Source organism: Bufo bufo, chromosome 1 (assembly GCF_905171765.1).
Source record: "Bufo bufo chromosome 1, aBufBuf1.1, whole genome shotgun sequence".
NCBI lineage: Eukaryota > Metazoa > Chordata > Amphibia > Anura > Bufonidae > Bufo > Bufo bufo.
The window spans coordinates 231,794,968-231,819,286 of NC_053389.1; the positions used below are offsets into that span (position 1 = coordinate 231,794,968).

The window sequence follows — 24,319 nt, forward strand, 5'->3', positions numbered from 1 at the left end:
GTATGGATTCTGAATGATAAATTGAATTCCTGAGTTTATCAGAGGTTTGGAGGGTAACCTTAGGAGATGCTTCTTACAGGTCCTGGGCTGATGGGGACCATCTGAGGGGCTTTGCCCAAATTATATCCTCATCTCAATTTCCAGCTAGTGTTTTAGGCTCCACCACCAGCTCCCGACACAAAGGAGTCTTGAAATCTTTTGTCTGCTAAGATTCAACCACAATTACAGCAGGTTCTCCTCCACCCAAGCATGTCATGATTTAAGGATTTCTCATAATGCTAAGGGCATTGAGATCAATTAAATCACATGTAACAGTCAAGAAGATTGGTCACAGAGACTGAGCAACTTCTCCAATGAAATGTATTTTTAGAAAAATCTGATTAATACTGCAGCCCGAGATGGGACCTGTCATGGCATCTTAGCCACTGGACAGCCAAGTGTGGTTACTAGGGATATACTGCACTATTAACCAATCAAGCAACACGACTCCGGCAAACAGTCAGTCACTGAACGTAAGGGGTCAACGGGGCCTTTCTCCAGCTAACAAAATTAGGTGAACCCCTTTGAAATAAGACACCCTTTCGGGGAAGAGGACATCTCTTGGGCTATGATCACTTGCCATTCTCTACTGCACCATCCATTAAGCTCACATTTGACCTCCTCCACAGTTAGGACATGGAAGGCATGTGGTGGGTGGTACTGGTGGTTAGTCTTGCTGATAAATCCGTAATACATATCTTGTTGGATGTAGTGGAGAGCTAATTGATGGGATATAAAATAAATGTGTGCTAGTAACAAGAAGGAAGAGCTGGCATCTCCTGGTGAAGACGGTGGTGGTAATAGTGCTGGTGGATCTGGGCTGCTGGGTTTGATGAACGGATGCTGGCTAATAGAAACCTTTCCAGGAAAAAGAAGAAAATGTCATCCAACAATCTGTGCAAAATTAGAACTTCAGTACCAGGGTAGATGACCCCTGAACAAGCTGTGGAAGATTGAGACATCTTAGAGTAACGATATCTAAAGACTGCAGGAAACCAAATGGAATTTGTGTTTTTTCAGGTAGAACTCTCCTTACATTATAATCTCTGTGACAGTTCAACACCTTCATTGTTTACTGCACCATCCCCCTGACGCCAAGTCCGCCGCCGCCATAGTCCATGCTGTCTCAAGGGGCCGAGGCATACTCTCTTATTGCATTTCTGTAGTGAGAGTCCGGTGACTGAACCCATACGGGCAGGCCAATTTCACCCTTAAGAAAAAGGGGGATCATTTTATTTTTTTTGGTCCTAGAGGAGGAGGGGTTGCACTGCACCCCCAGAAACCACAAGAAGCCCCTAGCGTAACGGTACATACAGTGCAGTTTGTGACAGGCAGTGCAAGGCTGGATGTGCAGGTCTCTACCCTAGGCCAAAGCCAGTGGGTGGAGGGGAGAAGAATAATTGTCGACTAACACTGGTGTCCGTTATATCCGAGCTGCAGGAGATGACCTCGAACTCTGTGGTGTCAGGAGGACTCTTCCAAGGCATTGACAACTTGTTCCAGGATATCGGGGCAGTGATCTGCAATCTGCTGGAGGATGGTGTTGGCGAATTCCTGCAATTCTGCGCTCTCGTGCTCACATTTTTCCAGTTCTTCACTCAACTAAAAGGCAGAAATAGGCACACAGTGAGCAAAGACGAAGGAGGTGCCACAGAGTCTGACAACTAACACTTTGGAGGATGTTCCCATGCAAGACTCTGCAGCTTCCTGCAATACCAGCCTGTAATCCAGGAGGGTAAAAATAACAGCTCAGAGTCAATGAGGGCACATACTTCATTCTTTTTACTTGCAGATCCTTAAAGGGGTTATCTAATTTCTGAAACAGCCCCCCCATGTGCCAGGCCCCTCACAGGTAATATACTTAACCCGCTCACGGCGCCGCTCCTTGTCCCTGCACTGCCGCTGCTGCTTCTTCCTGTACACGGATGAAAACATCCGGTGTCGGGGGGGAAAACAGCCAATGGCAGGCGGGAACGGGGATGAGCCTCCCTAGCGTCACCCGGGATGCTAGGGAGGCTCGTCCCCGTCGGCCATTGGCTGCTCCCACCCCCGACACGGGATGTTTTGATCCGTGTACAGGGAGAAGCAGCGGCGGCGGGGACCAGGAGCGGCGCCAGGAGCAGGGTAGGTATATTACCTGTGAGGGGCCCGGCAAATGGGAGGGGGGACTGTTTCAGAAATTGGATAACCCTTTTTAGTTCCCAGGAACTAAAATGCAACCCCTATCCACTAGTTAGGGAAAAACTTATTGCTGGGGGTCCAACCACAGATCCAGAGACCCGGGGCCCATTCCACCGCCTCAAGGAAGAGGCAGGTCGAGCAACACATTCAGATATTCCCAGCAGTCCCATGCTTAACCTGCCACTCCATCAAGATGGGAACAAAGCGATCCTGTGCTTAGGATTGATGGTGGTCCCAACAGTCAGATCATCAGCGATTCGTTATCCCCTATTAAATGGATATGGGATAACTTTTAATTACTAGGTTATGCCTCTAAACCAAATAATAAACATAGGGTAAACGGATTCGTTTTTTGTGTGGATTTATCTTTGTGGTGGGAAGTGATGTGCCAAATTCCCCATGCATAGACAAAGTTATATGATAAAATTCTGTTTGTCTGCAGCACCACTAGAGGGAGCTCACTCATAGTTAAACAGCTCCCACTGAACCCAGCAAGAAACAGTATACAGTAATCTCCTAAGCAGACTTTTATTATATCGATGCAGAGGATGTGGAGCTCTGTGTCAGAAAAAATATAAAGTACGACCCTTACAAAGGTATACTGCATACGCACTTTTTTCCCCCCAAAAGTAGGGGGTAATGGCAGTTTGTCTTTTAAAGTGAATACTAATGAGTGCTCACTAGTATGCAGTAGGTGCAGGGAGCGGTGAGTGAAGCGCTGTGCTACCTGTACTCATTGCACCCTGGTCGTCACTGTGTACAGCGTCAGGACGTAGTGTGTGCACTATGACCTGACACTGCATACAGCCAGACAGTGAGGGCGCAGGGAGTGTGACTGCAGGAGAGACCGCCGTACCTGCAGAGTAGCAGCAGAGACAAGTTAATTTACTTATTTTAGCTCTTATGGGGGTCTGACCTGAAGTCTGATGAAAAATATTTTTTTTCTTATTTTCCTCCTCGAAAACCTCGGTGCTTCTTATCATCGTCTTATAAAGTGAAAAATACTGTGTTTTGTGTTTAATGATTGCACTACTGTCCCCTTCCTCCCCACCACCAAATCTCACCTCTTCTGTCGTCATCTTCTGCAGCCTCTGCTCCCAAGCTGACCGGTTGTCATCCAGGTAGTAGGAGTCGGGCGGGCGAAGAGCTTGCAGGATCTGGGGGTCCCTGTCCTGGCACAGAGCAGTCAGATGCCCAATATACAGTTTGAGTTTGCTGCGATTTTGGTCAAGGTCTAAGAGGGGCTGAATCATCTAGAAGAGAAGTAAGGTTGGTTAGGTAGAGTTACATAGGTCAAGATGTGCCCCAACTACCCAATATTGTCAATGATGTCTGATGATTCCACCAAAAGCACCACCACCAGACACCTAAAAGGAACGAAATCAAAATGAACCGAAACCTCCGACAACTGTACATCAGATATAATAGAAAGAAGTGAAGGGAAATAAGGAACGAGAGAGCACAACAGGGGGAAGGTTGAAGACACAAATGTCAAAGGGACCATCAGAGTGCACCTCAACGGGGAAGATTTAGGGTCCATTCACAGGCCCATACGTGTTTTGCGGTCCACATATTGCGGATCTGCAAAACGCAGATAGCGGCCGTGTGCATTTCTTATTTTGCAGACCGCACATGGCCAGCCCTATGATAGAAATGCCTATTCTTGACCGCGATTGCAAGCAAGAATAGGACATGCTCGATCTTTTTTTCGGGGCAGCGGAACTATGGATACGGTCAGTGTGCTGTCCGCATCTTTCGTGGTCCCGTTGAAATGAATGGGTCTGCACCGTTCTGCAAAACTGAGAAACGGGTGTGGACCCAGAACTACGGACTTGTGAATGGACCCTTAAAAAGATAAGTTGCCCATAGCAACCAAGATTCCAGATTCTTTGAAAAGTGAAAGCAGTGCCCTCTTTGGTTGTTATAGGCATTTACTCCTCTTTTCCATTGCACTGGTTTTGGGAAATCTCCCCCACTTTGTTTCAACACTAGCTGGCAGTGCATTTGCATTTGTACATTCTTACCAGGGCTGATGGTTTGTTACACCCAGAGTAGACGATCCTCTGTGAGCTAAACAGTCTGGGTTCCCCACCTGGACTGATACACTGCAACAAACAATCAGCACAGGGAGAAGATTTGGGCTGCAGTGTTGAACTCGCATAGGACGATACACTGGATAACACTGTAACAATCTCTACTGCGAGAAGTTTGGGCAGGATTTTAGCATTCTGACAGAAAGCAGAGACCATGAAAACGGTGAGGAAATGAAACACAAATGGGGGCATTTATCAAACTGGTGTAAAGTAGAACTGGCTTAGCAACCAATCAGATTCCTCCTTTCATTTTTGACAGCTCCTTTGGAAAATGAAAGGTTGAATCTGATTGGGTGCTATGGGAAACTAAGCCAGTTCTACTTTACACCAGTTTGATAAATGACCCCAAAAGTCTAATGTAAAGTTTCTGGAGCGACCCATTACGAAAACTGATATTACTGTATATAGAGCTATGGATTGTGCCATTCTTTATAAGGTATACATAATCACAGTGACACGTGGTATCAGGTGTAATGCAGATACCATATCTCAGAGTCACGTTCACAGACAAGGGCGCAGGCGGCTGCCATGTGACGTGTCTCAGCGCCGGCAGAGAGGCTGTCAGCACCGGATAAGGTGGATTTAGAAGCTCTGATAGAAAGCAGTGGCTGTAGAGATACAGAACAGATATAGAGCTCCCTGAGGGCTGCAGCCTGGAACACAGGAGGCGGCAAGATAACAAGAATGCCTAGAGATCCAAGAAAAGAGCAGAGGATGAGATCCTGTGACAGAATATTACTGGAAGAGAATTCCTTACATCGCAAGCGAGCTCGGCTGCAGAAGTGAATGGAGGGAGCCGTGGCCACCTCTTCATTCATTCGCTGCATAGATGTGACAACCTAATCACCAGCAGGAATATGGGGGTCAGGGGATTCCAGTTCTGGTCATGGTTGGGGGTCCAAGACATTTAGGCGCCATGCACACGTCCATATCAGTTTTGTGGCCCGCAAATCACAGATTCGCAAAATACGGCTGCAGCCTGTATTGTATCTGCAATTTTACGGCCAGTATCTATAGTTTTCAAGATGCAGTTTGCAGACCACAAAATACGTATATTCATGCGCATAAATCCTGGCCATCCTCAAGATCACTGCTTGCTGTCACAAATGGGAGGGCACTGTTGTTTATATCTACAGGCTGAAAGCCCACCTTCAACCAGTACTTACTCACAGCTGAGAGACTGTCACAGTAGCATCCACTCTAGACAATGCTCAGTGAGCTAATAGCAGCACTCGTTTCTCCTGTCCAGTATATCAGTGCAGGTAACATGTATCGATGGGATTAGTTTACAGAGGAGTGTCCACATGACGTAAAACTGCAACAAACCCCCAGCTGTGAGATGTATCAGGATGCAAACAAAAATGTTCCCATTCACTGGCAGCAAGCAGAGAAGTGAATAATTGAAACACAAGGTAGGTTAGAAAGTTGCAGGACTTTTCATTGGACTCTGATGAAGCTTCATTCTGGATGACCAGAGGATCCCGGGTGTGAAGAATCGATATGATGTAGCTCCACCAGTAACAGCTGGATCCCGGGGAGGCCATGCAGAGGATTTACAATGGAGTCTGCACATGTCTGAGCATCTCCTGCCTCATCCATCAGTCTGACCCTGAATACTGTGCACCCCATGAGAGGCGCATGTGGCCCTCGCAGCAGTCATGTGTTGGACAATATTTTTTGCCATCACCTTGTTGGACCCCATTATAAGTCAAAGGGGCCCATCAGGCAACAACTCAATGGTCCATCAGGTGTCGCATCTGGCAGAACACTTTGCCTTTATTATAAATGGAAGACATAATGCTAATGTGAACAGAGTCCAAGATTGTTATCATTAGTTCAAAAATGACAACCCCCCCCCCCCCCTTGCAATCTCCTACACTATAGCAATACTACACCCCTAACATCTGCTTGTAGTAGTTGTCGGCTTTTCTACGCTTTGATCTGCAGATGTAAAACATCAACCGTATAAAACCCAAAGCGTGCCTGTATGGGAGGCCCTGGATTAAATTAGCAAAGAAGCGCCTGCACATCTAGTCCTGGGTCGTGGGGCACTGTTACAAGGCTATCACTCAGCTTTCCCAGACTCCTGATTGCCATATATGCTTCAGTATAATGGTCCATTCACACGACTAAGTGTTTTCTTTGTTCAGTCTGCAAAATAGAGGTACCGGCTGTGTGCGTTCCGCATTTTGCCCGCCCTATGATAGAAATGGGTATTCTTGTCTGCGATTGCGGACAAGAATAGGACATGCTCTATCTTTTTTGCGGCGCCGCGGAACGGAATTACGGATGCAGACAGCACATGGAGTGATGTCCGCATCTTTTGCGGCCCCATCGAAACAAATGGCGGAACGGATTCGGACCCAGAGATATGGTCATGCGTATGGACCCTAAGATAGACACATCGCTTATGATAGAACTGATCAAAGAGGCAGTGCAACTACTCCAGTGATGGCCGCTACATTGGCTGTCACCCAGCTTTCCTTGGTATGACACTAAGAAAAATTCTTAATATTGGCCAGAACCTGCACTTATTTCCTCCATAAGTTATCTATGGGGGCATGTGATGTTGTATGAAGAAGCCCTGGAAATTCCCAGTGAGTGGTGAGGGGCATGCGATCCCCGTGAGCTAATCCTCTTATTCAGGGGCAGAGCCTGGTGACAATGGGCAGATAACAGATGAAATGGAGCACGGCAAAGCATGTTAAGCTCAGATGCGCCGCACATAGAGCATGAAGGGGTTTAAGCCGGTGCGCGGCCAACTTCATTAAGAAAACCATCGTCTCTGGTGCAACGTGAAGCCTTGTTAATAAAGATATTGAAATGAGAGCTCATGTGTGAAGGCTCCAGAATGCGCTTTGCGAGCGGCCGGCACCAGGATCGGGAAATGTACAGAATATAATTCTAGTGACAAAATATTTTTGGATATTATTTGGTAGGTGTGCACATTGTTATCGCCATACTGCTTTTTCTTGGTTTTGGTTATATTATATTTAAGTATGATTATGTAGCGCACCCCCGTGTTTTTTATGTGTGGTTGTGCACCCACATTACCGCTTTATACAGACATGGTTTCTAATGCAGCCTGCACTGTAAAGTATGGAGGTGTCCATTTTAATGGTTACATTATCCAGCTGTTGGCAAACCACAGCTCCCAGTATCCCTTGCAACTACAGCCTCTGGGGGTTGACCAATGGCATTTTCTATTCACTGACAGCAAGCAGAGAAAGCTGCTGAACTGTTTATTATACAAAGATTATTACACTTTTTCTTTTCTTAGCTTTGTAGCAGAAACAAATCCACAGACCCATTATCTTCAACTTTTAGGACCATGCGAGAGCCCATGGACATGCCGTCATGTGACCTTATACCCTCCCATCTGTGGGTTTGGTACAGTGCCCATTAGATAAATAATCTGTGTACAGTCCCTCGTACACTTCAGTAACAAGTGGGTTAATTGTACATGAGGGGGTAGCATGTTCCTTCTTCAAGCCTGGAAGGGAAAGGGGGGGTTGCATTTTGGGAAAGTCAAGAGGAAGAGACCATCCAAGATGCTCCACGGATGCTCTGAGATTACGCCAAGAGACACAGTGTTTGTGAGCAGTTTCTCAGAAGTGCCGCCAGCGCGAGCTTCACCACACACTGAGACAGGGACAGGACGAGAGAGATCTGAAAACTATCCCCTCCAGAGGGGTCTAAGCTAGCCCCCGGTGCAAACAATATCCCATGTATGCACCATTGTTTTCTGCTGTGCAAATTAAAGAGACGACATCGGCACGGCCAGAACTAACATACGGCCTTTACCACTGCGAATCCGGGGAGGACGTTGCACCGGAAAACTCATACGAACCACTGTTTTGTATGGCAGCGGTACTCCTCCAGGACCATAAAGTTACCCAGAATCCCATAGGTGGAGATACTGGATATGGGTATTACAATTTCACTGGAGAGCTTTAAGCTTTACTAAAGCAAAACTCCACTTTTTTTTCCTTTGCAGTTTTGTACCAGTTCTAAGTTATTTCCTACATTTTCCTCTATTCACATCCAAAGCTACTTTTCAAAATTCTGCTGGTTGCCCTTGGAAACAGGCAACGGATTAGCTTCACCCCGTCTGGATAACTCAGCCCTCTAATGCAGCGCTTGCTCTCTCTTGTAACCGAAAACCAGCAAATTCTGAATTTAGCTCTAGTCCTGAATGAAGGAGGAGAATCAGAACTGACTCAGACAAGCAAAGGACTGACACAACATGTTATATTCTAGAATGAAACGTCGCGGGCCGGCTCTGCATGCTGCCCAGGCTTCTCAGGGCCGACTGTCGCTTGGTAACAAAATATTTTGGCGTCTGCGTGCTGTCTTCAGTTGGCAGGAATGTGGCAGGAGCCATGATGGGCAGAATTAACAGGCTTCTTAATTACATGATAAGGACAATGGCCAACACTTGACATCACACCCCTCGTCAGCCTGAGGGTCTCCGATAAGATGTCTCAAAAGGGGAGGCTGGCACACTGGGTTATACTGCCATAGCCCAGTGACCACCACTAGACAACCTCCTTAGGCTAGCACGTCACAGCAATGCCCGTACATAGGGCCTTTAGATCTCAAGATGGCATCACGATGTAGAGGCTGGGGCAACCCAAAACAGGTGGATCATTGCTACTGCTGATACTACAGTCACTACATATGCTTAACTATCAATCCCATACCAGAATGGACACCCCTTTCAGCATGAAGGCTGAGCCAACACTACAGGAGAGTAGTAGAGCGATTTCAGCCTCCAGGTGGCTTTCCTTACCACCTTTGCCACTCCCGCTCTCAGAAAAGACAGTGTAAAAAACTCCACATGCAACTATTTTTCCAAAAGTCAAACACAGTGTGCAACTTTTTACCACCGCTTTTCTGCACAAACTAAACATAAAATCTCCCCTTCTGTTGTGCACCAATTCTGCACCATTTCCAAGACCTCAGCTTGCTGTCAGTGAAGGAGAAACTTCCTGTTTGCAGTCCTAATACGTCTCACATCAGATGTTTGTTACAATTGCATCTAGATTCTGCAATCATCTGTGCTCTAAACAGTCTGATACAATGGGGGTCATTTACGAAGATCGTCATTTTTTTGATAGTCTTGTTCCTTTTACACTAGCTTAGATGCCAGAAGATCCACGTAACTTATGGTGGGGCGTGTGCCTTGTCATAAATTAGGTGCATCTTTGGTAGTCTTTGCCATAGGTTGGCATAGGTTTTCAGCAAGTTTTATGCCTTTTCACTGGCATAACATTAGACCGCTCACTCTATACTCCTTTGTGGTGATAGCGGCGTAATAAGTCACAAAAAAACAAAACAAAAAAACAAAACAAAAAACAAAAACAGAGCTGTGCAACAATTTTACGCCGAAAACAGTGTTGGTAAATGACCCCCTAATATCTGGACGGAAGACAGATTTCTACAGCTGATGCGTTTGGCTCGCCTAGCCTCACAGCAGAGGGTTCGTTCCAAAGTGTTCTATTCTAATAGTGAATTTTTCATCGGCACGATTGAGGAGTGATTGCTGGCGGCCAGATGGGAAAGGGTTACTCAGGGCTCTGCTTCCAGATGACCCGGGTGACAATGCATGAATAGGCTGCAGCTATGTGGTTCCCATAGACATCACAGGTGCGGAGTCCTCTGCATCCCGCTAATTACATGCTCTGAGAACTTCTCCAGCATCAACAACAAGGAAAAAGGGGGAGATAACCCCCCAGAAACGGGATTAAATCCTGATTAACCCCTTCACCTTTTGCTTTCAACTCTCAGAGAGTGAGGAGAACAAAGTGTCACTCTCATGATGTAACTGCACATGGGAGGGGATGTTAGGTTTAAAGACATTTTTTTTTGGGGGGGGGGGGGGGGGGGGTTAATTTCCTATGTGATGGAATCTTAAAATGTTATCAAAGTGACAAGAACAGGGTGAGGTGGAGACTGGCAAATCTTAAAGGAGTATGCAGGCTGGCTAATTTTGGCTTATATTCAGCACTCAATGCCAGTGCAATCAGAACAATGGTAAAAGCTGTCAAAGTAGCAGGATATAAAATATGAGCCTTTGAATTGACAACCTACAATGGTGACATATCTGCAGGGATGAGGCGTGAGGCACAACGCCACCTCCATCTCCTGCTGGATACTGTAGCATCTTGTGTCTTATTTTACATTACAGTCAGGAAATCATGAATAACCAGAGAACTGGATAGTGGATGAGAGATGGCGAGGAGGAGAAGAGGGGGCACATGCCAAGGACAGGAGGGGTGAATGGTACTCATGACATGCAGACAGACTGGATAGAGAAATGCAGGATGCCAATGACAAAAGATCCCAAGACGAAGCCAAAGCAAGTTCTCACCGTTCTGAACAAAATGGCTGACCTAATCATCTCATTGGTTATGCCCAAATACCCTCCTCATCATCCTAATGGTTGAGAGATGATGAGGATAGAAGAGGCATCAAAGAGCAGCATGAGGGATGAAACAAACAGCTGGTTAGTAACCGGAGCAGAAACAGAGACAATAAAATATTATAGACATAATACACAGCTCACAAGGGCTTTCCCACAATCCTACTGGCTAAATGACCTGGGCCCGACAGGATTACCCATCCTGACCAATTCAATCTGAATGGAAGCAGATTTCAATTTCTGACTAAAGCTGCTGAAAATATTCGGGAGACTTACCTGGAACCTTAAAGAGGACCTGTCAACGCAAAATGCAATGCAATCTGCAGGCAGCATGTTATAGAGCAGGAGGAGCGGAGCAGATGGATATATAGATTTATGGGAAGAGAGTCAGAACCTGGAACTTATCCATTTATAGCTTTGTCCACCTTCTGTGAACACCTATTGGTACAGGGAGGAGGTGTGATCAGTAATTGATAGCACTGTGTGTATGTGTGCATAGAGAGATTGCTGTCAGTCACTGATGACGTCTCCTCCCTGTACCGATAGCTGTTCACAGGAGGTGGACAAAGCAATGAAATAAATGTAAAAAATTAAGTTTTACTAAATCTTTTCCCATAAAACTATAAATATCAATCTGCTCAGCTCCTCCTGCTCTATAACATGGTGCTTTCAGATTGCACTGCGTTTTCTGGTGATAGGTCCGCTTTAAGGTGGTCATACACATTTGTCTAAAGTTGATCAAAAGGGACAAATTCAACCAAAACAAATGTTTATAGGCTGAAATTGAACAAAGATCAATTGTTTTAGCCGACCGATGAGCGATCATTATCCTTTAATATTATTTAATATTTCCATCTGATAATCAGACAAAAGATTTTACTTTCAAAGAAAGATCGTTCATGAACGAAGAATCTTTCTTTGAAAGAACGTTCCCAGAAAGATCTTCCGTCCATCATCTGGTGTCACTCAACATGTATGTCACATGTCTGAACAACTGTGACGGCCAATATGGACTACAATGTGTCTGACCGTGTCTGTGAAAAGGAAGGTCCACCAGATGATTGCTCTACTGCTGTTCAGCCATCAACCAGCTTCTGTCTAATGTGTATGGCCAGCTTTAGAGAAGGACAGAAGCTACAGTCAGGTCCATAAATATTGGGACATCAACACAATTCTAACATATACACCACCACAATGGATTTGAAATGAAAAGAACAAGATGTGCTTTAACTGCAGATTGTCAGCTTTAATTTGAGGGTATTTACATCCAAATCAGGTGAACGGTGTAGGAATTACAACAGTTTGCATATGTGCCTCCCACTTGTTAAGGGACCAAAAGTAATGGGACAGAATAATAATCATAAATCAAACTTTCACTTTTTAATACTTGGTTGCAAATCCTTTGCAGTCAATTACAGCCTGAAGTCTGGAAGGCATAGACATCACCAGACGCTGGGTTTCATCCCTGGTGATGCTCTGCCAGGCCTCTACTGCAACTGTCTTCAGTTCCTGCTTGTTCTTGGGGCATTTTCCCTTCAGTTTTGTCTTCAACAAGTGAAATGCATGATCAATCGGATTCAGGTCAGGTGATTGACTTGGCCATTGCATAACATTCCACTTCTTTCCCTTAAAAAACTCTTTGGTTGCTTTTGCAGTATGCTTTGGGTCATTGTCCATCTGCACTGTGAAGCGCCGTCCAATGAGTTCTGAAGCATTTGGCTGAATATGAGCAGATAATATTGCCCGAAACACTTCAGAATTCATCCTGCTGCTTTTCTCAGCAGTCACATCATCAATTAATACAAGAGAACCCGTTCCATTGGCAGCCATACATGCCCACGCCATGACACTACCACCACCATGCTTCACTAATGAGGTGGTATGCTTAGGATCATGAGCAGTTCCTTTCCTTCTCCATACTCTTCTCTTCCCATCACTCTGGTACAAGTTGATCTTTGTCTCATCTGTCCATAGGGTGTTGTTCCAGAACTGTGAAGGCTTTTTTAGATGTCGTTTGGAAAACTCTAATCTGGCCTTCCTGTTTTTGAGGCTCACCAATGGTTTACATCTTGTGGTGAACCCTCTGTATTTACTCTGGTGAAGTCTTCTCTTGATTGTTGACTTTGACACACATACACCTACTTCCTGGAGAGTGTTATTGATCTGGCCAACTGTTGTGAAGGGTGTTTTCTTCACTAGGGAAAGAATTCTTCAGTCATCCACCACAGCTGTTTTCCGTGGTCTTCCGGGTTCTTTTGGTGTTGCTGAGCTCACTGGTGCGTTCCTTCTTTTTAAGAATGTTCCAAACAGTTGTTTTGGCCACACCTAATGCTTTTGCTATCTCTCTGATGGGTTTGTTGTGTTTTTTCAGCCTAATGATGGCTTGCTTCACTGATAGTGACAGCTCTTTGGATCTCATCTTGAGAGTTGACAGCAACAGATTCCAAATACAAATAGCAGACTGGAAATTAACTCTGGACCTTTTATCTGCTCATTGTAATTGGGATAATGAGGGAATAACACACACCTGGCCATGGAACAGCTGAGAAGCCAATTGTCCCATTACTTTTGGTTCCTTAACAAGTGGGAGGCACATATGCATACTGTTGTAATTCCTACACCGTTCACCTGATTTGGATGTAAATACCTCAAATTAAAGCTGACAGTCTGCAGTTAAAGCACATCTTGTTCACTTCATTTCAAATCCATTGTGGAGGTGTATAGAGCCAAAAATGCTAGAATTGTGTCGGTGTCGCAATATTTATGGACCTGACTGTACATCAAGACTCCACCCAATACGATGCCCAGCCCTGTGAATGCGGACACTCCACATTCACTGACCATCACTATGAGGTGACGGATCTTGGCGCCCATCTACGTGAGTATTAGAGATATCAGTTTTGGTATTTCACATAAAGACAATGCAGCCCCATTAAGTAACATAGGACCAACCGACCTGATCAGGGGAGGGCTTGTGGTTAGTTTGGTTGGACTGTGCAGAAGTCTTCAGGTGATCGGCTTCGTAATTGTCCGCCATCAGCTTCATCCTGTTCTGTGTCTGTGACCAGAATGAGAAAGATATAAAAAATTAGACTAAAGGTTATCAGCGTATCTACTGTCTATGAAACCAGCATTTCACCCCCAAAGTGCATGAGTTGTCCTCATCTGTAATTTCCATACATTCATTTCTGGCATATCTGTAATAACTGTCACCCACTTAGGGCAGAGGCAGGTGAAGGATGGAACTGAGCATGTGTGACCACCTATCTTCAGTTAGAAGCTGCGACAGTTACAGGGAGAGAGCTGCAGCAAAAATAATTGAGCAATGAATGAGGAGATCTCTGGATCCATGTGAGGTACAGGGCTGGTTCTAGCTTTGTTAGAAAGAGATTGTCATGTACTATATGATGTCTGATTTTCATTTTTTACATTAATCATGGGATAACCCCTTTAAGAAGACCCGCTGTTCAGGATTCTGGACGTCTAGTCAGAGCTAGAAAAACTGGCACAATAAGGCAACTAAAGGACTTGACTACAGAGAAAAACTGATGCTTGGGAGGGCAGCACACACCTGATTCCTACAGTACAGGATTAACAGTGCGGCACAGCAGCACATATCGTTCTACAATAACACAAGTCAAACACACTAAAGGGGTCACCCAGCCACTACAAGGGTTAACAGCTGAATACATACATGAGACATCAGAGGAAAACATGCACAGATGTGCCGCAATCAGTGGGTGGGGGTGTGCACACACAGCGATGTGATCCCCCGGGGACAGGGTAAATATTACTCAAAGGCCAAACTATTTCAACTTGGGCTTGTAAGTCACAGTCAAGATGCTGCTTTACATGCGACTGAAAACAGGAAACAACTCAGTGTTTCCAAAAACATAAAGACACTCCTGAGTGTTCATGTGCGGGGGAAGCTGGCGGTATAGATATGGGATAGGTAATGTATGTACACAGTGAGTTCACCAGCAGAACAGTGAGTGCAGCTCTGGAGTATAATACAGGATGTAACTCAGGATCAGTACAGGATAAGTAATGTATGTACACATTGGGCCAGATTTATCATTAGCTCAGGTCAGAATAATGGAGTGAAAAAGTCCCAAACGCTAAAACTGTGCCCAAATTTGCGACTTTTTTCTGCTCTGCACTATGCTCGCCAGTTTTCTGGAAGTGGGCGTGTTTTCTTATGTAAATGAATCTCTAGACAGATTTACTATTGGGACTATTTAAAAAGTCACAATTTCACTCCAGTGAGGACCATGCTTATCTTATGAGACTTTTTAATAGAACATGCGACTTTTTCATAAAAACGTGTGACTTTTTCGTAAAGATGTGCGACTTTTGTAAAGCTGCTTACTAACGGATAAACTGCTACCGTCAAACCACATTTATTACAGTCTTAAAGGGCCGATCATAAATCTGACTTGGCTAAAACTGACTTTAGCCATATGTTAAAGTGGAGTGAGCTGTCAGAGTAATGATAAATCTGGCCCATTGACTCCACCAGCAGAATAGTGAGTGCAGCTCCGGAGTATAATACAGGATGTATCTAAGGATTAGAGATGAGCGAATTTCATATTTTGAAATTCGTTCACACTTCGTTTGCTGGTAAAAGTTGAATTGCGTTATGGATTCCGTTACCAAGGACCATAACGCAATTCTATGACTGAATGCCTTTAGAGGCATTTCGTTATTCATTCCGTCATAATAGAAGTCTATGGGCTGCAAAATGGATCGGTCCTGTTCCCGTTATGCAGGGGATCCGTTTTGCAGGCCATAGACTTCTATTATGACGGAATGAATAACGGAATGCCTCTAAAGGCATTCTGTCATAGAATTGCGTTATGGTCCGTGGTAACGGAATCCATAACGCAATTCACTTTTTACCAACAAACAGTGTGAACGAATTTCATAAGTGGAAATTCGCTCATCTCTACTCAGGATCAGTAATGTATGTACACATTGACACCACCAGCAGAATAGTGAGTGCAGCTCTGGAGTATAATACAGGATGTAACCCAGGATCAGTACAGGATATGTATGTACACAGTGACTCCACCAGCAAAATAGTGAGTACAGCTCTGGAGTATAATACAGGATGTAACTCAGGATCAGTACAGGATATGTAATGTGTGTACACAGTGACTCCTCCAGCAGAATAGTGAGTGCAGCTCTGGAGTATAATACAGGAAGTAACTCAGGATCAGTACAGGATAAGTAATGTAATATGTGCACACAGTGACTTCACCAGCAGAATAGTGAGTACAGCTCTGGAGTATAATATAGGATGTAACTTAGGATCAGTACAGGATAAGTAATGTAATGTATGTTGCATAGGCTTATCAGTAGTTCACAAATTAGAAACACTGGGACTGGTAGTTCCACCACAATAGAGGTGTTCTGCTTCTATGGTACATGGACATTCTGGAGCCTCGCTCATCAGTAACATTGATGAGAACAGTTGTTTGCTTTTCCTGCAGTGAACAATCTGTGCTATTCTGGGGGAGCTGTCACCTGACAGGCAGAAAACAATGTGATTGATGGTGAGAGTGGGACCCACAGAGAAGGCACTACAGGTAGTAGACGGGCTATGTCAGGAATCTGTCCCTGTCTCTTTAAAGGAGGAGATTACTGATTTCCCACTCATTCCTGTGTCATTATGTAACTTCTATAAGGATCTGAGGCTTCTTTCCAGATTATTCATTCTGTTTAATGTGTCAGTGGAGGAATTTCAGATTGAGTGACTGTTATTGGACAGCAGAGTCCCTGAGAAGCTGGGCCAGGGGCCTGAAGAGCTGACGATTATGACCTGTTGGGCGCCACATTCCAGAGTGACACTTAAAAGAATATTCCAAATTAAGAGGGAAAAACCCTGCTTAATAGAAATTGTCCTCTTCTATTCAGCTGATCTTGGGTGTATCTGCTCCCAGGAAAGATGGGTGACCCAACTTTGAGTTCTTTATTATGACAGGAAGAGTTGCGGATTCTTCAGAACAACTCCTCCAGCAGCAGGATGGAGCGGAAAACATCCCCATCTGCACTTGGCGAGACAATGGCTCAAAGACGGGGGGCCGAGCAGCAGGTGACAAAGCTCTGGGAGGGTCTGGCGCTGATGATAGCACCACCAGGAAGAGGACAAAGATGGAACATCTGTATCAAGAAGATCCAAGCTGAAGACTACAGGGTGGGGAAGGGGTGCAGGTTACTCTGCGCTGTCCAGGCGTTCAGGAGACTGGGAAACCTGAGTGACAACCGTAATAATGTCTACATTGAGTAGCAGTGCCCAGCCTATGTTGCATGGGTGCCCGCTGGTACCTGGGCGGGAGAGGACTAGTCAGTGGTGGACACAGCTCCATGACAGCAGAAGAGCCCTTCACATCCACATTTAAGCAGACATGGTGCCCGTTGACAGGGGGGAATATAAGCAGCATCACTAATGTGACTCATCTGGAATTCGCGACAGGAAAATGTGAATCCTTCCAGGGTCTGTGCGTGCATTGCGCTGTCTGACAGGGTGTGATACAAAGCAGTCACAGCAGGCATCCTCTCACCCCTCTCCAGAGACCACAAATAGTCCAGCCCATGTGGCGTTCTGGTGACACAACATTGGCTTGTGCAGAATGTCCCATATGGGAGGGAAGGAGGTGGTGGTTGTATAGAGGTGGTCTGCGCACACATTGAGCGACTCTGCAGGTTGTGGGCACTGCCTGTTTACTGTATCTACCTGACATGTAAAGCAGATTTTGTTTTCCCATGAAGGTGTAAGGGGCAGCGACTGGCTGGGATCGTCTCCATCTGATGTCATTCCCTCATCTGCAGAGTGTCACACACCCATCATCCCAGCATAGAACTGCCTGCCAGGGTCCTGATTTATACACTACCTCCCCGTGGGCCAAGTACACCCTTGCCAGGAAAGGGTTAGTGGAGGTGACTGTGCTCCGAGGTGGCTGCTAATGTGAGAAGTGTCAGCTCTGCTGCCTAATGATGCAGTCACCTCGACAACTTTGCCAAATATGTAACCCTGGAACATGCCAGCAGTCCTGATGTATTCGGCTGGACATGTCAAGAGATCACAGACGGTTTACAAAGCCCAGCTAAATTCAGGACCAGAGTGAAATAAGGAAGCTACTGCCAAAAGTTAAGAGGACTCTGGCACTTAAATACAATAAAAAAAAAAAATGTTCGGCAACTTAATAACAGGCTTTATGCTTTGATAATTCACCATTTGCAAGACCTCTGCTTCTTGTTAGTGAATAGTAACATTCACTGACCTACTACTTCTTGCAGCTGAGAGTTTGTTACAATTGTTTCCACTGTAGACGGTAACCTCGAGTACACCTCAGCTATTGTTAAACTACAATTCCCAGCAGGCTGCATTCAATTCTTTGGGAGTTTGGAGAACAGCCAAGCAAGTGTGCATGCTGGGAATTGTAGTTGCACAACAGCTGGAGTGTCGGAGGTTGGTGATCCCTGCCGTAGAGACTCCTCTCGGAGGAGCTTTGACTCAAGAAAACATTGTAACAAACTATCAGCACAGGGATATGCGCTGCTCATGTGTTTAAATCATAGTAGATTGTCTAGTCTTAATTATATTAAACCAGAAAACCCTTTTCGGAGTCAGAGTCTAGACCAGTGGTGGCGAACCTATGGCACGGGTGTCAGAGGCAGCAGTCAGAACCCTCTTTGTGGGCACCCGCACCCTGGAAAAAGTCTATGGTGTACCAATATGCCTTAGAATTTCCCTGCCATTCATCAGCGCATGGCGCACTATGAACAGCGCAGGCAGCGCATTGAATGTAGACAGGCTATTATAGCTAAATGATACATGGACGATATACTGTATAGGACTGTAGTATTCAGATTACATTGCTGTGTTGGCACTTTGTGATAAATAAGTGGGTTTTAGGTTGCAGTTTGGGCACTCGGTCTCTAAAAGGTTCACCATACCTGCTATAGGACTAGTCCATTTTTAGATTAGGGTAGATAGCACTTCATAAAGCCTCTTGCTTTCATGTTCATCACACATGATGTAATGGAAACCATCCTGGTGGCAGGAACCCTAGCTATACTTAAAGAGGAACTTTCATCAGAAAAAAGTGTGTGCAATTCTTATACTACCTTATCGGGCTGCTGCCACTGATGTCCGGACACTTTTTTTCTTTTTTCAAAAGGACCCCCGTTCGCCCCCTGTGCTCCCAGTTTGTTTTGTCGCCTCATATGCAAATGAGGCGACTTGGTTATAGTAGGCGTTGACATTTTAGTTCTGCTGGGCGCGGTTATCTTCTCCCTGGCAGCGAGCGCATCCAATCGCAGCGCCCCGCTCTTAGCCAGGGAGGAGGAGCTCAAGTTCTCGCGCTCGGTCCAGATGTCTACAAGCTCAAGTTCTCGCAATACTCCTTCTCCTTCGCCCAGCAGAACTAAAATGTCAACGCCTACTATAACCAAGTCGCCTCATTTGCATATGAGGCGACGAAACGAGCGGGGAGCACAGCGGGCGAACGGGGGTTCTTTTGAAAAAAAAATCAAGTGTCTGGACATCAGTGGCAGCAGCCCGATAAGGTAGTATGTGAAATCACTGGTCTAGTAAGAGGGCCACGGCGCTCCATGAACACTGCGGCCTCTTCCAGAAGCTGATCAGCTGGGGTGTCCGACCCTATCCTAATAGGTCATAAGTATTAAACACTCGGACAACCCTTTTAACATGCTTCTTGTAGGCAAAAAAAACAAACGACATTTTAGCAAATAACAAGTTTTGCTTATCTGTTGATTACAGTCACAGCCAGTCAGTGACACAACCCGACAGCTCAGCTCTAACCGGTGTCACTGTCACCAGGGCTCCCACAATGCACTGCTCTGAGAACTGAGATTTGAGCTCTGGATGTGACTGGAGTACAGGAGTTGATTTCAGGATAGATCCATGTAAAGAATTCACGTCGTCTTCCCATCCTTCTGATAGATTTAATGCTGATAAAAGCTGGGCTGTGGGTCTTACCTGCTGTTTGAGCTGCTGCACCAGCCGGTCCTTCTCCCGCTTCAGTGATGCCACTTCCTCCTGCGTCTTCTTCTTACGGGACGAGGACAATTCAAGAAGAGCAATGTTTGCATCTTTCTCACTGATTGCGGCGAGCAGAGCTTCCTGTCTGTGAGGTGGGAAATGCAGAAAGATGTAGATTTCAGATATACAGATAAATACCAACCACGTCCCAGCAGAACTTCAAACCTCCCTTCAAACAGCGCCCCCCGGGGGCCACATAATCATGAAATTGACCTGAACATCTTCAAGGTGACTCTAATGTATTGGATCTCATCTTCTACGAGGAGCTCAGCATATTGCTTGAAGATTTGCACCATTTTTAAACTTTTCCCCACAATCACACTTCTATAGAGCAGATCCGCTCAGTATATGTACTCTGCCCCCATACAATGAACCATTTCAGCAGCCTGGGGAAGCTGGGTGACAATGGTAACAGTTGTAATGATAGCGGCCATACTGGTGGTCACCCAGCTTTCCCAAATACAGATAAAGCAGAGAAATTGATGAACAGAATCTTCAAAATCCCATGGTGGGAAGATTACAGACTGGGACAGAGGGAGACTGGCGGGGGAGGGGGAGCAGACAAGCGGCATATCGAGAGTCTGAAATAAGGGCTGAGGAGTGGAAAATAAACTATGTTAAGTGGGGGTCTGACCTCCGCAGGAGGAGTGTTAACAGGCTCTAGAGTCCAGCAGGCGTCAACTGCCCACTTGGGGGACCTGGGTCACCACACACCACTGAAGAATTCACGCCTGGTGCAACAGGCCATGGACATAGTCACATATACCAGGACATATAGTAGAAAAAAAAAGATATTCACCCTGTCCTCACTAACGTCATGACAGCAGGAGTGGATACTCCCCCGTCTCCCACAGCATCAGCACAATCCACACCTGAAATACTTTGTGCTGCTGAGGGCCCTACATACATGTCGAGTTGCTTTTTAAAAATGCGATAAAAACACCTACGTAAAGATCGGCACAATCCACACCTGAAATATGTTGTACTGCTGGACCCTGCTTCCCCCACTACATAGCTTTGAATCTGTGAACTGCTATAAGATCAACACACTCTTCTCCTGAAATACTCTGTGCTTCTAGAAACATTGGCCTACGTTTACGAAAGCGTTCACCCAGATCCTGGAGTAAATTGGCAGTTCTAAGTTTAGAAAAATTACCCGCACTTAGCCCAAAAAGAAGGGGGAGATGAGGGGGGTTCAATTACCGGGAAAGGCTTTGTGGGATAGAAGAGCGGTCTAATATGAGACAGTCATAGAAAAGTGTCTATCCCTGTACCAGACTCATCATCGTTTAGCCTGAACCTCTGTAATAAATCTGGTGCAGGTCTAGACACCGTCTATAGGATAAGTAAATCAGCTCCACATAAAATACTCTGTGCTGCTGAAAGCCCTGCTCTTTTCACCAGAAGATGCTGTCTTCACTACCATCGTAATAGCAGGAAAACCTGAAATACTGTGAACTGCTGTGGGGCCATGTTTTCTTAAACATATCCCACAAGATCGTCACACTCCTCTCCTGAAATACTCTGTGCTACTGGCAGGCTCTGCTGCTTCCACTATATAAACATCAATCATTGAATTACAGCAAGATAAGCGCACTTCTTAAATAATCTGTGCTGCTGCAAAACAGACACTTTGTTTTGGGAATGCTCTATACCTAAAAACTGTCCTCACCAACGTGTCCTGGTGCTATCACCTATGCCACTGGACCACACACACACACACACACACACACACACACACACACACACACACAAGACCCCATTCTTGATGCTTTGCTAATCCTGCTGTCTACCCAGTAAATTACAGGGTTCAGCAGGTAATTACCACCCTGGAATCCGTCAAGACCCCCCCCCACTGTTATTCCTCGGAGCCCCCATTTCCCAGCAGCAACACCCCCCTCCACCTGCATTCCAGGCCTGACATGAGCAGACAGTGATGCTTCAGTGGTCCCAGAATTCAGAACACTAATCCTAACCCCCCAGCTGACTGATCCCTACCAGGCGGGGGTCACTGTGCAGTCTGCAATATCACATGGCTACTGCCAAGGAACAAAGATCTGCTCCAACAGCAGGAGATGCTGAGATATCTAGAAACTGGAAAACAGATGCAGCAGCGGTGTACAGTTTTACTATGCAGGACTGTGCAGCACCCCTTCACCCACTGCAGGAAATAATAAGCATAATGACTGCGAACATGGCATCAATTACAGCTATGCAGTGTGGTCATTAAGCTATCCCATTAGCCTATTAGACCTTCAGCTCAGACAAAACCATTCCATGTAGAAGCGGCTGATAATATACCATTACAGAATTCTGAAGTAATACTGTGCAGTCTCCATATATACAGAATAAGAGCAGATACTGAGAATTACACCTAGTATACAGGACAAGAGAAGTGGTACTGTGCAGTGTCCATATATACAGAATAAGAGCAGGTACTGAGAATTACACCCAGTATACAGTACAAGAGAAGTGGTACTGTGCAGTGTCCGTATATACAGAATAAGAGCAGATACTGAGAATTACATCCAGTATACAGGACAGGAGAAGGGGTACTGTGCAGTGTCCATATGTACAGAATAAGAGCAGATACTGAGAATTACACCCAGTATACAGTACAAGAGAAGTGGTACTGTGCAGTGTCCGTATATACAGAATAAGAGCAGATACTGAGAATTACACCCAGTATACAGTACAAGAGAAGTGGTACTGTGCAGTGTCCGTATATACAGAATAAGAGCAGATACTGAGAATTACACCCAGTATACAGGACAGGAGAAGGGGTACTGTGCAGTGTCCATATGTACAGAATAAGAGCAGATACTGAGAATTACACCCAGTATACAGTACAAGAGAAGTGGTACTGTGCAGTGTCCGTATATACAGAATAAGAGCAGATACTGAGAATTACACCCAGTATACAGGACAGGAGAAGTGGTACTGTGCAGTGTCCATATATACAGAATAAGAGCAGATACTGAGAATTACACCCAGTATACAGGACAAGAGAAGTGGTACTGTGCAGTGTCCATATATACAGAATAAGAGCAGATACTGAGAATTACACCCAGTATACAGTACAAGAGAAGTGGTACTGTGCAGTGTCCGTATATACAGAATAAGAGCAGATACTGAGAATTACACCCAGTATACGGGACAGGAGAAGTGGTACTGTGCAGTATCCACATACACAGAATAAGAGCAGATACTGAGAATTACACCCAGTATACAGGACAGGAGAAGTGGTACTGTGCAGTATCCACATACACAGAATAAGAGCAGATACTGAGAATTGCACCCAGTATACAGGACAAGAGAAGTGGTACTGTGTAGTGTCCATATATACAGAATAAAAGCAGATACTGAGAATTACACCCAGTATACAGGACAAGAGAAGTTGTACTGTGCAGTGTCCATATACAGTATACAGAATAAGAGCAGATACTGAGAATTACACCCAGTATACAGGAGAAGAGAAGTGGTACTGTGCAGTGTCTTTATATACAGAATAAGAGCAGATACTGAGAATTACACCCAGTATACAGGACAAGAGAAGTGGTACTGTGCAGTGTCCATATGTACAGAATAAGAGCAGATACTGAGAATTACACCCAGTATACAGGAGAAGAGAAGTGGTACTGTGCAGTGTCTTTATATACAGAATAAGAGCAGATACTGAGAATTACACCCAGTATACAGGACAAGAGAAGTGGTACTGTGCAGTGTCCATATGTACAGAATAAGAGCAGATACTGAGAATTACACCCAGTATACAGGACAGGAGAAGTGGTACTGTGCAGTGTCCATATATACAGAATAAGAGCAGATACTGAGAATTACACCCAGTATACAGGACAAGAGAAGTGGTACTGTGTAGTGTCCATATATACAGAATAGGGGCATATACTGAGAATTACACCCAGCATACAGGACAAGAGAAGTGGTACTGTGCAGTGTCCATATGTACAGAATAAGAGCAAATACTGAGAATTACACCCAGTATACAGGAGAAGAGAAGTGGTACTGTGCAGTGTTCATATATACAGAATAAGAGCAGATACTGAGAATTACATCCAGTATACAGTACAGGAGAAGTGGTACTGTGCAGTGTCCATATATATAGAATAAGAGCAGATAGTGAGAATTACACCTAGTATACAGGACAGGAGAAGTGGTACTGTGCAGTGTCCATATATACAGAATAAGAGCAGATACTGAGAATTACATCCAGTATACAGGTCAAGAGAAGTGGTACTGTGTGGTGTCCATATATACAGAATAACAGCAGATTCTGATAATTACACCCAGTATACAGGAGAAGAGAAGTGGTACTGTGCAGTGTCTTTATATACAGAATAAGAGCAGATACTGAGAATTACACCCAGTATACAGGACAAGAGAAGTGGTACTGTGCAGTGTCCATATGTACAGAATAAGAGCAGATACTGAGAATTACACCCAGTATACAGGACAGGAGAAGTGGTACTGTGCAGTGTCCATATATACAGAATAAGA

At 45.1% G+C, this 24,319-nt stretch overlaps 1 protein-coding gene across 2 annotated transcripts in view; it reads right to left on the minus strand.

Annotated features, from left to right (window-relative positions):
* Positions 1-227: 227 nt before the first annotated feature.
* ERC1 (ELKS/RAB6-interacting/CAST family member 1) overlaps positions 228-24,319 on the minus strand; it is a 157,865-nt gene continuing 133,773 nt past the window's right edge. For both annotated transcript variants that reach the window (XM_040436562.1, XM_040436556.1), the window contains 4 exons: positions 19,742-19,889; positions 13,694-13,795; positions 3,285-3,473; positions 228-1,641 (listed from right to left, as the gene is read on the minus strand). In XM_040436562.1, the coding sequence (XP_040292496.1) occupies positions 1,504-1,641; positions 3,285-3,473; positions 13,694-13,795; positions 19,742-19,889 (577 nt within the window). In that variant the 3' untranslated portion in view covers positions 228-1,503. The remainder of the gene's footprint in view (positions 1,642-3,284; positions 3,474-13,693; positions 13,796-19,741; positions 19,890-24,319) is intronic.